The sequence below is a fragment of the Lytechinus pictus genome, chromosome 1 (genome assembly GCF_037042905.1).
Source record: "Lytechinus pictus isolate F3 Inbred chromosome 1, Lp3.0, whole genome shotgun sequence".
Classification (NCBI taxonomy): Eukaryota; Metazoa; Echinodermata; class Echinoidea; order Temnopleuroida; family Toxopneustidae; genus Lytechinus; species Lytechinus pictus.
The window spans coordinates 23,420,087-23,436,663 of NC_087245.1; the positions used below are offsets into that span (position 1 = coordinate 23,420,087).

The following is a 16,577-nucleotide window of genomic DNA, read 5'->3' on the forward strand; positions in this document are numbered from 1 at the left end:
CGTAACGGTGTCCCTGTTCCTCCAACCCCACCCCCCCCCTTCGGCCCCGCTTCGCGTGCTTGGGTTCGGGCACTCCATTCTTTCGCCAATTTCAGTGGGTTTTATCAGTGAATAAATTATACGAGTTGTAGTTTATATCGAAAATTTTCCGTTCTGTTTGAACATTTTAGTCATTTTCATATGTTATCATTAATGCAAAAATATTTGTTTATTAATGTATAAGCATTGCCTAGATAATGATTCGGAATTTGAATTTATCTACATGTGAATAATTTTTGATATTGATTCTGTTTTCATTAGGTCACTAATGAAAAACAGCTTTTTGCTGATCTTTTGTACCTGACTAAATATATTTTAATAAATAATCAAATAAATGAATGAAATATAGGTCCCCCAATGGCTCGCTTCGCGAGCTCGTGCACTTCGTTCTCTCGCTAAATTGTCAAATTTCATAACTGTGTGCCATATGATGGATCTTTAAGACATATAGTTATCTCTATTTTATTTTCTTGTTAATCTGTAAAGAAAGCGTGGATATAAAGAAAATTACGACCTCTAGCTGTATTGCTTATTTTAAAACGAACTATGAATTAAGTAACCGATCCGAATATATACTTGCTGAAATATGGGGGGGGGGGGGGCGAACGGGTTGATGTCACATCCAGTAACGTAATATATCAATTAAAATCGGAGGAGTTGCCTTTAACCGTTTTCGAAAAACACATCACCTGTTTTGATACATATATGTGCATGACTTCTTCTATTTTTATTTTGTATATATTCTATCGGATGTTGTTTACGATACACTAACACCTCTGCTGTTACACAATAATGTACATAATTATGCGTAATATATAGGAATACTTTGTGTTTTTGTTGTTGGTCAACCGGCGAGAGAACTTTCTGTATAGGAACAATTTTCATTTTGGCTACCCCTTGCCAAATAAAATAAAATCAATTAATACATACATAAATAAATGAATGAATAAATGAATAAATAATCGACCCTCATATACAACTGATTGAAGAATAAAAGGTGAATCAATTTCTAAGTTTAAGTGCAAAATAACTTGTCTGATTAGGCCTCTTTAAAAAGAAGAAATATCAAAATACCCTATGCAGCAATTTATTTGGCAGGAGTTTGCACTCGTCTTTCGACTTCCAGAGTAAAGGTTTGATGACCTATCCTATTCTGATTTGCTTAATTATAGAATACCCTGTATATTAAACAAAGCACGAAAACAAACCTACGAATAGAGCAGAGTGAAGAATTTAGAATATGTCTTTTCTGTATTGCGTAACATCGGGGTAACATCTTCCGATTAGCAGTTTCAGTATAGCAACAGTTTTGCCCTCATCTTTGCGATCGTCTATGCACTCGACCGACTGCCAGAGCGAAGGTACAGGGACCCCAGCATTGTTATGGTTCTCTGAATGTCCAAATGCCCTATGTATATATTATAAACAATTCACGAAAGCAAAGAAAAGAGCAGAGCGAACTTTTTTAGAATATATATTTTTTCTGTATTATGTAATTTATCTTCCGATCAGCTTTTATTAAGCAACAGTTTTGCACTCTTTAATTTGCGATCGTCTTTGCACTCGATTGCCAGAGCAAAGGTCCAGGGACCTCAGCATTCTCTGAATATTAATTCACGGAAACGAGCAGAGCGAATTTTGTTAGAAGATCTTTTCTGTATTACGTAACACACTTATCTTCTTATCAACTTGTCTTTGGCAATATAGTTTTGCACCCGTCTTTGCGCTCGTTTTTTTCCCTTAATTGGCAAACTTTATAGGTCCATGCTATTTTCCCATCGCATTGTTTTCTGAATTAATGTCTAAATGCCCTTTTAAACAATTCACGAAAACAAACGTATGAAAAGAGCAGAGTAAGGAATTAAGAATATATATTATTCTGTATTACGTAACATTATCTTTTAATCAACCTGTCTTTTGGCAATATTGCACTCTTCTTGTCTTTGCACTCGGACTGTCCAATGTTCTCACTGTTCTGCCTTTCTCAATCTCTCATAATGCACTGCATGGAAAAACACATCTACCTTACGGCAGAGTGACGTAGCATTTACCTTATTGCATTTCATTTATGAGACGATCATTTTTTTTCATTATTTTCATTTTTGTTGATGTTTATTATTGCACCATTCATTTATTTATCTATTTATTTATTATATTCATTTTATTATTTTTTTTTTGGGGGGGGGGGTATAGTTCGCAGTTTTGCGTTCGTCTTCGCACTCGACCGCTGGAGTCATCAAAATTAAGTCTATTGGCCATTAATTGTCTTGATTTATTGTACATGTTGTAACCCCCCCCCCCCGCAAAAAAAAACGAAAAAAAATAAAAGATAATTCTTTATAGAGCAGAGTGAGGATTTTTTTTTCAATTATTGTTTGTGTAACCCCGCGTGTGTAACATAATATTTTATCTTCCGTTCAGCTTTTTTGGCAAGTATATATATAGTTTTGCATTCGTCTTTGCGCTCGTCTTTGCATCGACTGCCAACTTGACCAAAGGCCCAGCAAAGGTCGTTTTGGTTTTCTAGATGTGTAAATGCCCTTTGTATGTAAAAAAAAATATGAAAACAAACCTGTGAAAAGAGCAGAATGAAGAATTCAGAGTATGTATTTTCTGCTTGCGTAACTTATCTTCCGATCAGCTTTTAATTCTTTATCAACACTTTTGCACTCGTCTTTGCACTATACAGCCAGAGCAAAGGTCCAGCTAGGGACTCCTTTAATTGTTGTGGTTTTCTGAATGCCTTTGTATATAAACAATTCACGAAAACAAACCTATAAAGATCAAGATCGAGTGATTCGAAGAATTACGTAATATATTATCTTTTGATCAACTTGTCTTTGGTAATAGTTTTTGCACTCGGTCTTTATAATTGCGCTCGCCTGTGCACTTGACTGCCAGAGTAGATCCGTGGACGGGGGGGGGGGGGGGGGGGGGGACTCAAGCATGGTTTCTATGGATGTGCTAGCTGCCCGGCTGCCCGATATAGATCCTCTTTCAACCCCGGCTTTCACGTTTGCCTATATAATCATATCATTTTTTTTTCATTGACCGACCGTTCTCCCCCGTTCCTGCATCGAAGCCCCTCCTTTCAGGCGTCGATCAGCTAGATCTCAATTATAGACCCCCCCCCCCCGCACAATCCCCGAGCACCCACATTATTTTGCAGAGAGCGATCGTGTTCTAAAGCCTCCCTGGTTTTCATAGCAACTCCAGTTTTAGTAAATGGTATAGGCCTATATGGTGTTAGATTAGGGGCAGCAAACCCTAGCTATTACCCTTTCCAAATCTGAGTGCCCCCCCCCCCGGCACCCGGCAGGTATCCTAGTATAGTTCAATAGCCATAGCAAATAAGATCAGGCCGGAACCCCATTGTTTTGGTCTTCTGAATATTTAAATGCATTACGGATATATATACAAAGGAGCAAACCTGTATCATTAGAGCTGAGTGAAATATATACAGAATATATATTTTCTCTATTGCGTAACACAACCAGGTCAGCTTTTTTTTTGGGGGGGTGGGCAATACTTTACATTTTTTTCTTAATGAGCACTCGACCGCCAGAACACGGAGATCCAGTAACCCCACTTTTTTTTTTTTTTTTTTTTTTTTTTTTTGGGGGGGGGGGGGGGTTGAGCCCTATGTACGGGTGTATATGGTGAGGGCTTCAGTCGGAGAGTAAATTGGTGGTGCAAAATATCCGGTTCTGAACCGCGAGCCGATGCAAGTTAATCGCGTTTACACGCTATGAAAAAGCCGATGCAAAAGCCGATTAAAGGGATGGTCCGGGCTGAAAGTATTTATAGCTTAATAAATAGAATAAAATTCACTGAGCAAAATGCCGAAAATTTCATCAAAACCGGATAACAAATTACAAAGTTATTGAATTTTAAAGTTAAGCAATATTTTGTGAAAACAGTCGTCATGAATATTCATTAGGTGGGCTGATGATGTCACATCTCCACTTGTTCTTTTGTATTTTATTATATGAATTTAGGTTTATTCAAATTTTTTCCTCCAAGAACTAGAAAAATTGGATTGACAACTGATTTAGTGCATTAGATATTTATTGCTGCAACTTATTTCATTATAAGGGAGACATATTATTCACACAAGTATGAAATAATGAAAAAAATATGATTTTATGTAATAACATAAGAAAACGGAAAGTGGAGATGTGACATCATCATCCCACCTAATGAATATTCATGACGACTGTTTTCACAAAAAATTGCTAAACTTTAAACTTCAATAACTTTATTATTTGTTATCCAATTTTGATGAAATTTTGCTCAGTGAATTCTACTCTATGTATTAAGATATAAATATTTTCAGCCCGGACCATCCCTTTAAGTGTAAACACGGGAATGCCTCCAACGCGCACCCCGTGATGATCGAGCGATGATTTGGTCTTTGAAAAAAAGAATTACTCTTTCAAATAAGTAAATTTCTGATTTTTTACTTATTGAAGACGAAATTGCTGTTTTAGTTATTTACAGAAAACCTTCCCTGGCGAGCTAGCTTACCGTTGGTTTTCGGATGGCTGGATAGGCCATGCAGAGTCTCGATCATTTCACTTTTTTTTAAGAGCTTGTACGTGACAAAAATAACATTCGTCATTCAGAGGTAAAACTTTTTCTGGGAGGCTAATCGTATTTTTTTTCCTTAACAATTAAAGCAGCAGCCTCTGTGAAGAAATCGTTCACAGGCTCCTGTCCCATAGCGGACAAGTCCTGGATCCATTCCTGATTGAGTATGGGTTTTTTTTCGGTCGAGCCAAACACAGACACAAATACAGATGGGAGAGGGGCTTGGGACATACGCTTGCCCCCCCCCCCCCATGCAAACAAACACCAAATAACGACCAAGAAAAACAAAAGGGAAAGGAAAAGAGAAGGGGGAAATAGGCGATATTATATTCTGAATAATATATTTCGAAATCTATCACAAAATTTGATTTTTAAATAAAATTGTCAAATGTTTTGCTCGGTCGCTTCGCTCGCTAGCAACTTTTGAAAATTTTACCAATTACGCCTGTAGCCGCTTAAATATTTGGTACATTACGCCACTGAAGCCAATGAGACATTTCATTCCCCCATTCACAATTCAATACGCCCGATTGACTATGATCATGATGATAAAACATAATATCCAAATGAATATTAAACATATACTTGCGCCTATATAAGCTTGCCCCCCGGAGGGGGGGGGGGGCAGTCAAATATGGTTTTGAAAGACTGGTCAATGGTCAATCGCGGGGTCAAACGTATTTAGGGTATTTTTTTTCCAAAGCTTTTTTTTATAGATTAGCTAAACGTGTTCGGGATATGTGTTTTCCCCAAACTTTTCCCCGGGGTCATATTCTGGCGACTTTTTTAGGGGCCAAAATGTGTAAATAAAGCCCGCGAAAAACTTGTTTAGGGGGTTGTTTTGCACACAGAGAAAAAACTCGTTTAGGGTGTGTTTAGAAATAATTTGGTCACGCATGTGTACAGCAATACATTTGACTGCCCCCCCCCCCCCGGGGGGGGGGGGGGGTTAAGTCCATCGATACAGTTACTGGAAGAAGAGGTCTTAGTTAAAACATTGGTCTCAAGATTGTTCCAGTTACAAAGAATCTTCAAGATGAATATAGGATTATACATGAAGAGCTCACTTGCAAAAGGGGTTAGGTCCATTTTTTAGCAAATTTGATTTTTATGTCTTAATGTATAGATTTTTAGCTCTATAAGATGATACCAAATAAAAGTTGAAATTCTCATTAAAGAGTGAACTAAAATGGAAAAGAAAAATCACTTTTTTTCAAAAGGGGTTAGGTCCATTTCATTTTGGTTACAAAAGGGGTTAGGTCCACACAGATTTTTTGGAAAAGAATATCTTAAAAAATGTGGAGACATGTAGATTTTTTTTATACCCAAGTTTATGTTCTCATGATAAGGTATCATAAAAAATCAATTTCGCATAAGAATATTGCAGTATGGGAGAATTAAAAAAATATTTTCTTGCAGTGGACCTAACCCCTTTTGCAACCAAACTCTTCTGAAGATTTCATTTGTCAAAACCGGTTAGGTCTATTTTTCATAAATTTTATTGTTTTCTTTCTCTAAACCTCTACATTTTTAGTCGCTCTGATGATACCAAAGAAAATTTGAAATTCAAATGAAAACGTGAATGAAAGTGGCAAAGAAAAATCACTTTTTTAATCAAAAGAGACAAGATTCATTCCAGTTTGCTTGCAAAAGGGGTTAGGTCCACAATATTTTTTTTTGAAAATATAAAGAAAAAAATTGAAGACAGGTAGATTTCTTTTTATACCCAATTTTGTGTTCACATGATATGGTAGTACATCATGACAATTTAGTTTCTCATAAGAATATTGCAGTAAGTGAGAATAAAAAAACACATTTTTTCTCGGAATGGTCCAAAGTAGACCTAACCCCTGTTGTAACTAAACTCTTCACATGTAGGCCCTATGTATCAAACTTGCCGAAATTGGACAGCTGATTGTGAGACTGCATTATGGTGACAACTCTCCCATTCTTTGATACTATGATAGATAGGCCTTTGGTTATCAGAAAGTTGTGGTTTTCCCTTATTAAGCAATTTTCCCGGGGATGTAGGCAAAAATGAACTATAGCACATTTGTACAAATGTACATCCCAATTATATCATTCTAAGTAGATCGTAAATCCCCATAGGTAGTCATTTCAACTTCATATTTATGACTTTCTCATTGCTAGTCACTTTTGTTCAAACTTTCATTGATTTTCTCTGATTATTTTGGTTGCTTTTGTAAAAAAAAACCAAATATGCTTGCTAGGGTAGCATTTGCCACAATCTTCAACTTCAGTTTACTCAGTCTATTGATATTTTAAGCTATATTGATTACACAAAAATAAGCCTGTTTTTAATTTGAGACTATTTATATTCCATGTTTTAAAGGAGTTAAACTGCATTGATATGGGAACAAGAGAACATAACACAAACTTTCATTCACATTGTACATATACTAGTACACCAACAAAATTTAATTTTGCAAAACAAATACTGCAGATGTGATTCAGACAAACTAAAGAGGGCGCACATAAAAGCTACAAGTTTATAAACACACAATTTTATTGCATGATATCAAAATATTACAGCTACTGCTGAATTATAATATTTACAAATGATTTTATCATGATAATCACAAACAACATACATTCTGCAACACTGGGAGAATAGGCAAGCTGGTACATTAAATGTTCCTCTACGAACAGAAGGATCTACATGGAACATTTGGAAAACAGTAATTGCATAAAATCTTTATATATACTCCAACTAAACAATGTTGCATAAAAAATCATGATGTAACTATGATGCAGTGCAAAAGGAGTGTTTAATAGTTAATACATAAATATGCATTGAAAGACATCATTGGTTTCAGCAGGGAAGTGGGAGCTTGAATTCCCTCTTCCTTGGTTTAAGTAGTACAGAGTAATGAGTTAAGATTATGGATAGTTTTATTCTAGGAAATGAATAATTCAAATTTGAATCTGAATTGGAGTAATAGAAATGAAACTCAAGATCAACTGTATAAATTTTACAAGTAAATTTGCTTTTTGAAAACTACGGTATGTAGTTTTTATACTATTAATTTAATTACAAAACCTCACATGAAATATGAACAAGGAGCATATGAACTCATTTATCTGAGTCCATTCTCATTCCACAATTTGACTGTATGATTTGTTTATTAAAGACGTCACGGTTACACAGTGCTTCTTATTAACCACATGACATAAGAATACATATGGTCCTATTAAAGTATTTCAAAGTTTACCACATGTTCCTTGAATGAACATATATGACTATTAATACATACAATTTTTTGATTTATGACACTTATATAAAAATAACCTGAGTACTATTTCTCTACATTTCTTCAAATTGTATTGATTGATTTGAGAAGAGTATAAAAAATAGGAGAATCACATAAACATCTAAATTACAAGTGAGGAAACTATGATTGAGTTATATTCCATTTTCAAAGAAGATTAAAGATTTTCATGTCATAAATGTCCTGGTTTCAGTCTAACTATGTTCATATCATATGCAACCTCAACACAGGATAGTGTTAACTGATTAATTCACAAATACATAAACTGATGATAGTTGAATAAAGATTCATTCTTATTTTGTATATTTTCAGAGACATTATATATAGACTCACAATTAAAATATTTGAATTCATTAATGTGTTTAATCTAATAATCCTGATATAAAACACTTTTCCTGTATGGAAAACAATCATAACAGTATTTTATGGAAATGTGACAACAAAAATTATGGGAAAGATCAGCCAATAAATAATTAAACTAGAGGAAGAGGGTTTATGGCAATTCTGAATGAGAAAACGATCAACATGTTCAGTAAAAACCAATTACGTTGATATTAACTGAATCTCCAAATCCTTGGATTTGAAGGGATTTATTTGAAAAGGAATCATGCAACGATAATTGGTATTAATGCATGCATTTTTTCATTTTTAAAAACAGTTTTAATCTGTGAAAAATTTCTTCTGAATATATTTCTATAGTAAATGACCATCATGAGCAGGAGAATGAAATTATTGGAATAAATAATTCAAGTGATAGGAAAGACACATTTTCTACCATTAAATAGTAACAAGTGGAATGCCTCTGGCCGTGTCACCTGCATCACACGATTCAATATAGCAGCAGTGCTGATTTTGAAAACTACTATAACTCGCACAAGATGTTCAGTGATACTTGGTTACTCTAATTTCCACGTGTTATGAACTAGACCAATACACTTAGGGATATGATGGCAATTCAACAAATACCCCCAACGTGGCCAAAGTTCTTTGACCTTACATGACCTTTGACCTTGATCATGTGACCTGAAACTCGCACAGGATGTTCAGTGATACTTGATTAGTCTTATGTCCAAGTTTCAAGAGTCAGATCCATCAACTTTCAAAGTTATGATGGTAATTCAATAGATTACCCCCATTATGGCCAAAGTTCATTGACCTTTGACCTTGGTCATGTGACCTAAAATGTGCACAGGATGTTCAGTGATACTTGATTACTCTTACGTCCAAGTTTTATGAACTAGACCAACACACTTTCAAATTTATGGCTGTAATTCAACAAATACCCCAATTTGGCCAAAGTTCATTGACCCTAAATGACCTTTGACCTTGGTCATGTGACATGAAAGTCACGCATGATGTTCAGTAATACTTGATTAACCTTATGGCCAAGTTTCATGAAAAGCGGCGCCTATAGTCTCACTCTGCTATGCAGGTGAGACATAAAGGAAGGCAAGGTACCAGACAAGCTAACAAACTTGAAAAATGTTGGTCACAGGATAAGTTATACCTATGTTGAATTACCTTAAAACACCCCCCCCCCCCAAAAAAAAAAAAATGGTGATTGTTTGCGGCCATTCATAGTTCTAACAATAAGCATTATATTAGAAAGTCAAAAGGGGCCTAAGCTTTCGATCCTAGCAGAATTTTCTTCGGAGGCAAAATGAGCATTATACATGTACATGTACATGTATTACAGACAGGGTCAATTCCCAAGACAATGATCAATTCCCTATTCAACATTATGACTATAGCATGTTTCTCTTATTCAAAAACATGAGAAAGTCTTATTTGGCAAAGATCAAAAGTGATACTAGATATAAAGCAAATCATTCTTGTGCTTTGAGCATAATAACCTAAAATCAAAGAAGCGGGATAAGTTATTTCCAGCAAAATGAATATAAATAAATGGGTGGTATTCTCAGAATCAAAGGTAAACAGATACAGATATGGAATTTAACGCAAATATATACCTGGTAACGAGACAAACGATCTTTACTTCTGAAAACTGGATATACATGTTATCTTTCTTCAGTTTTTCTTTAAAAAAATAGCTTCATCCGGCTTGCCAAGGAAGTGAAGGTTGCCCATTAACTTAACAGTGATTATTTACTTTCAATTAGAACACCATCAATTGACTATATAGTATGACCATCGAATACCATATTGATATTGATACCATTGAATGTGGGTGAACAAAGCAAGTGGAAAATGTCAAGACATTGCTGCTTCATAAGGTCTTTCACCAAGTAGCTTTTCTCTCTGAATGCAGTCTGTGACCCAGTCTGAGGTTACTACATGTTGCTTCAAGGCTCGCTGCTGACCTCGTTGACGGAACTCCCTCACTCTGCTCAAGTCACTGAAAAAAATGAAATTGAGCTTGATTTGATTTATGAAGAGAGCCACCTGTTTGTGACTAAACACACCACTCGTGACCCTTTCTTGATTTAAATGGTATATCTTTGGGTAGCTGGCTTAGCACCTGAGAACATGTTCCAGTGTGTTTTGTGTGTAACTGTATGAATGGCTCTATGAAACACCACCATGTAATGCCCCTCTTGTGTTGGCTCAGTTGGTAGAGCGTCCGTCTCACAACCGGGAGGTAGGGTTCAAACCCCTGCCGCGTCAGACCAAAGATGTTAAAAGATAGTAGTTGCTGCTACCCTGTTTGGTGTTCAACGATTAAAGGGATAGAGCCACGATCTGGCGCTGCACAGCAGCTGCCCGGTCCACGATCAATTGGGCAAAGCAAATTTTTGGAGTATTTCATTTCATGTCTATTGCAACAATAAAATATGGATGGGGATTCTGGATTAAGCTCGTCAATCACTTTAGGAGAGAACAACAGACATTTGTTACTATCTGACATGGCGCCTACACATTCAAAATTCAAAGTGGATGATTTCTTTTTTAGTATATATTTAGAATGTTTATTTTGCTAGATGGGAGTGAAGGAAATACTTGATCTTCAGGAAAAAAAGAACCTGATAACTGAAAAGACAATACTGTTAAATCAGCTACACGTTGCCACAAATAGAAATAAGCCAATTACTCTTTGTACAACCAGTTCCCAAGCCCTGTGTTAAAAAAACTCTGATTCAGATCAATTTTATATCAATATTGATCTAAATTCTTATCCCTTAATCTCAGAATGAGTTTGATTCTATTTCATCACAATTCTCCGTAAGATTTCCCCATTGAATTATATCAATAAAAAGAAAACAGAAAAGTGGCTGGAAACTGACAAGATGTTAGATGAAAATATTTTCAAAATCTCACTACCATGAAATTACAAGTTTTATTCCCTAACTACTATGGCATTATGATATAGACTGTTACAAGGGGTAAATCATACCTCTTGTCAACGATGATGTGGGTGACATGCCTGTCTAGTGTAGGACATATGGTGGCGCCATGGAATCTCATTTCCAATGATATAAGGTCTAGAGAGCAATCTTTGATGTGCTACAAGTCAAAGAAGACACAGGTCAAACAATATTTATTTTCAAGTGTCTTAAACAGAATATCTGTTAAATGATAACTTCCCTGATAAAATTGTAACATCTTTTTTTAACCTATTCCTTTTTTGTAGTAATAAACTAATGAATAAAACACTTTATTTTAATAAATATATTTAACATAATCAATCTGCATGATAATCTTTTCTGCAACAGCTAGTAAATAACTTCATTCATTTGCATCATAACCATATTCCTAAGTTTTTGCCTCTGTGATTTTTTTTAAATAAATATTAAAGCTATCAATGTCATTCCAGATTGTGATGAATCTTCAAGTTTCTATAGCAATCAAGCATTCAAATGACCCAACCTTTCGTTTCCTTGTGGAATTCACCTAAAATATTAAACTCACAAGCAGGGATGGATTCAAGGCATGTACTTCTGAGTAACAAGGCCACCTGAGAAAACCTTCTCCAATAGACTTTGAACACATGAATCAGGCCGAGGTCAAGCCCAAGGTCAGAAAGATGTGACCTTGAGGTTGAGGCCGGCCTCGACTACATCCCTTACCACAAGATACTATAAATGACAAACATTTTGCACAGTTTCTGACAAAACTTTAATGAATAATTCATTTTTTATTTAAATACACCATAATCATTGAAAAATCTCATTCAAGAATATGTGTATAACTTAAAATGAGCATGAAATTCTAAACTTTTATAGAATGAAATGTCTCTGTTTTTAGATATGAATAATTTGGTGGATTCACAATATGGTGCGCCATCTATTGGTTGTAGCGGACAAGCCAAATTTCTAACTTCGGGGTCGACATCGCGTGCAGGCTCAGGTAGAACTCAGTGTGTGATGCTTCAAAAATGAAAAATATCTGGCAAAAGCGGAGGAAGAATTCACCAAAAACGGTCTACATTTGCAAAGAAATATGCGGCAAATTTCTCTCCCTCCTCCTAAACCCTAGTAACAGCATATGCAAGCCGGTCAATCCACATCGGCCAGGGCAGCATAATCGCATGCATGCACTAGCACGCCAAAGATGTCAAATTTTTTCCCATGATGCATTTGCAAATTTGGCCTGTCCGTTGCAGCCGATAGATGGCGCACCGTATTGTGAACCTTACAAATCATAAGAACTTTCAATTTATATAAACTGATATATAATGAATATATTACATAATTTGAAACATATCCTGGATGTTCTACATGCATGCATACTTACAGTATCCTCTTCACCAATCACAAGACATGAATCCATGTAGACACGGCATAGACGAAACAGGCCAAGATGAGAATCTTGAGGAAAGTAGTCCATCTCTATCTCAGCTATCTCTTCAGCAGTCATCGGTTTCTTACTCTTCTGTTAAAAAAATATAAATAATTGATTATGTTTGTCTACTTTAATCAGAGGTTTAACCATAGGTAATAATGTTCCAGCGACATAACAGATATGATCCAATTGTCAAACTGAAATAGGCTGGTTCAATAAGATATTCAAATTCATGGAAGTTTCTTTCCCAGGAACGTATTTGAGGTATTCATTCACCATGTGAATAAAAAGAAACAAGTATATGTACTTCGAATTCAATTTGCATACATCACCTGTTGTTATCGTATGTTAAGCATCTGGCAAGCTTTCTTTTGAATAACAACTTTTGCTTGCAAAGCATGCACAACATTTGAATATGTTTAAGTCTATTACAGTTAGGTAGCATAGCCAATACTAATTATGTACAAAAAATATAATCATTTGTAAACATTGACTGTATCTCCGCATGTTACACCATAATACAATGTATATCATTATCCACTAACTATTCTCATCACTGTATTGAAACTCGGCTCAAAACATTAACATAAAAGGGCAATTCCATTTTAATGTACATCTGACTCCCTACGTGGGATCTTCATGAAATTATTCATCTCTGATTTTACTTCATGTGAAAAGGTCTAATGCCCTCAATAAAATAATCCTGGCTTGAGTAGTTTATGAGGTGAAGTAAAAATATAAATAAACTGGGGACAGACGCTTTATGGCACTGCTCTAATGCACTAGTAATTCAAAAGCTTGATGGAAATGATTATCCTCTCCAGAATATTGTTAGTTACCCCCTGCTTGTTCATGTAAAACAGGCAGGGTGTAACAATTTTATCTCTTATCCTTATATTATTGCAGAATAAGGGAAATTCATAGAATAGAACCAAAAAAAAAAAAAAAAAACTAAATTTTGTGAGTAAATCATGAAAGGGAAAATCACAATGATCACAGTAAAAAGAATGTGCATTTTTCCAATGAAATTGATGCAAATAGTAGTACACATGCAGCGCCAATCTTGAATATGCACGTAATATGCTCTCGTATTACATAGTTGAAATCGGCACTGGGCATGCGCGTAGCAATGAAAACAATGTTAAAACCGCAAAAGATGAACATCAAACAGGTGATACAGGCTCATATTACCCATTCAATATTTTTTGACAAAGTAAATTAAGTAAATATGGGTTTATCTCACAAACAAATTGACCAATCAGATTACAGAATTCATGAAAAAAATGTCTCACTAAGAGATAAGTATTTAACTCACCTTCTTATCCACATTTGCAAAGATCTCCTTGAGTTTCTTTTCATTTACATCCTCTGTATAGCTGTCTCCATGACTGTCATAATCCAAGGCAAAGTGGGCCGCCATCTTTGCAGACGTATACAGCATGTGCGATGGTAACCATGGCAACAAACGACCAGCATCCTATGTAAGTCCACGAGAATGGAATCAATGATTTATAAAGGAGGATAGTCGTTGGTTCACGTTTAGCTCATCTGTCATGTGACATTGAGACCTTATAATCACAATGCGATACCGGTATGCACTTTACAAGAACTATTTATTTTCATTATGTCTTTTTCATCCTGCTTGGTGTCCTGAAACCCTCCTCACTAGTGGGATGCGATTTCGAATTGTCAACACATCCAAGGAGTATTAAATTAAGGAAGCCATGATGATATTTCCCACATTCCTGGTACATACTGTATGGTAAGGTCCCCTAAGTCTGTGCAGGGCTCCTTGTCAGCGCGTACACGTATCTGTGCGATTCTAGCAAAAGAAGATATGCGACAACCACAGACTTTACACATGCAATGCATAGAAAGATATTCATTAAAAAATCTGACTCAAAATGGTAGAAAATCAATGATTTTCGGGCATTTCATGTGACGGCCTCAAAATGCTGCCTTTTCCATCAAAATCCCCAAAACGTGTGTAAAGTGAATGGTTGCGCAGACATGGGGCACCATTGCTTTGTTCAATCTGAAAATGACTGGCCGAGGTTTTTTCCAATAAAATCATATATTTTTCTTAAATTTTCATGAGATTTCTCGGCACACTTACTCATAAGAATATATGGAACATTCTCAACTGATTTTTTTTTTTAATGGGAAAAATCATGATTAATATTAATCTAAATTGTTGGGTGGGCAGACATGGGGCCACCCTTCATACATGCAAACAGCCAAACTCCAATGCAATGTGCATAGTTTAATTCATCATCAAATATAAACACTCACAAAAAGTCTTAAAACATCAAATAAAAGAATATTTTGGTCATTTTCCTTACATTTTCCCACATCTTCCAGATTTTTGTTGGTGCTTCAGCACCCTCAGCACCCCCGTTTCCCAGGGCCATGTTACAATTAAGTAAATACAATCAAATTGCTTACCATACATTCAATGAACCATGTAGTCTTTACAACATCATAGATCTTGGCACTGGAAGATATAATATAGATATTCTATCAAATGATGTTTAAAGGCCAAGTCTACCGTGACAGCTAGTTGAAGTAGCAAAAACCCAGACGTTTCAATGAAATCCATGTATAGCAACTATGGAAGACAGCTTATGTAAGCTATCTATGCCACTGAAGCAACTGACCAACAAATATACATATTCACTAGTAATCAAAATAGAATTTAGGAGATGAACAAAGAAGTAATGAAAAGATACTGCAAACTGGCTTTGCACTTAAGTCTGCCCTTACAACTCCAGGGCCCCGTCTTACAAAGAGTTGCGATTAATCTGATCAATCGCAACTATGGACGGCCAGCAATGTCAACATATAAAATGCATGTTTGTTCAAAAAAAATTCTAGATATGAATGTATATCCATAAATTCATTGATTTCTTGACAATTTGGTGTGTTCTCCTTTGTTTACAAAGGACATTTTGCAAATTTCCTGCAGAAAAAATTATGACAATTATGGATTTCCATAGAGGTACGATTGATTGGATCAATCGCAACTCTTTGTAATACGGGGCCCAGGTGCCTGGGAATGATTTTCTCAGAGGGGATGCTGGTTTGTTGAGAAAAATTTGGCAAGCAAAAAAATAAGGATTTTCTCCCAAGTTAAGGTGATTTTGGTCAAGAAAAATTTGATAAGTATAAGAAGAAAGAAAATAGACAGATTTTGGTGAAGAAAAATTTGACTCCCCAGGGGGGCGTTTCATGAAAGGACTTGTCGGACGTTTTATCCGACAAGTCCCGTTTTATCCGACAGTTACCATAGTAACCGTACCTCTCAGCCAATCAACATCAGAGAAAGATGTCAGATCTGACAACTTGTCGGATGAAAATGTTGATGAAACGCTCCCCTGGGCTATGTAAGGATCTGTCCACTAAACAAGTTAAATGTATCAAATGATTCGATTTTCAGGGGGGGGATTCTAAACAATGAAAGTGTTAAGAGAAGTATGATGGAGTTTAAAGTCACCTGAATATGTTTTTGACCTTGAGGTTGACCTTGTCAGCCAGCACACAGTATGTATCTATACCGGGATTTTGAACCACTACACCTCCACATTCAACCACTTTCTTCTCTAGCTCATGCTTCGGGTAGTTCGCAGGGCTGTTCATGATGCAAAGCTCTCGTCCATCAAGCATTTCAGAAGTCTGGATAAAAAGGGTGCAACAAACATAATACAACAGTCATAGATTACGATCAGTCATAGATTAAGATCAAGTCCAAAACCTGGTGCCCAGTAAACAAATATTTTCTGTCAGTGACAAAAATCTTGAATGAATTGAAATTTTAGTGCATAGTAAGATTATTACATTTGAGGTTTGAAACAAACATTAAAATAGAAAATTTAAATCTTAGTTTAGTCAACTACTATGTTTTGCTTTTGCTAAATTTGC

At 35.7% G+C, this 16,577-nt stretch overlaps 1 protein-coding gene across 2 annotated transcripts in view; it reads right to left on the reverse strand.

Moving 5' to 3' along the window:
* Window positions 1–7,132: 7,132 nt before the first annotated feature.
* Window positions 7,133–16,577, reverse strand: part of LOC135153884 (DNA ligase 4-like) — a 41,071-nt gene continuing 31,626 nt past the window's right edge. For both annotated transcript variants that reach the window (XM_064098491.1, XM_064098499.1), the window contains 6 exons: window positions 16,153–16,331; window positions 15,105–15,153; window positions 13,975–14,136; window positions 12,612–12,749; window positions 11,272–11,381; window positions 7,133–10,275 (listed from right to left, as the gene is read on the reverse strand). In XM_064098491.1, the coding sequence (XP_063954561.1) occupies window positions 10,131–10,275; window positions 11,272–11,381; window positions 12,612–12,749; window positions 13,975–14,136; window positions 15,105–15,153; window positions 16,153–16,331 (783 nt within the window). In that variant the 3' untranslated portion in view covers window positions 7,133–10,130. The remainder of the gene's footprint in view (window positions 10,276–11,271; window positions 11,382–12,611; window positions 12,750–13,974; window positions 14,137–15,104; window positions 15,154–16,152; window positions 16,332–16,577) is intronic.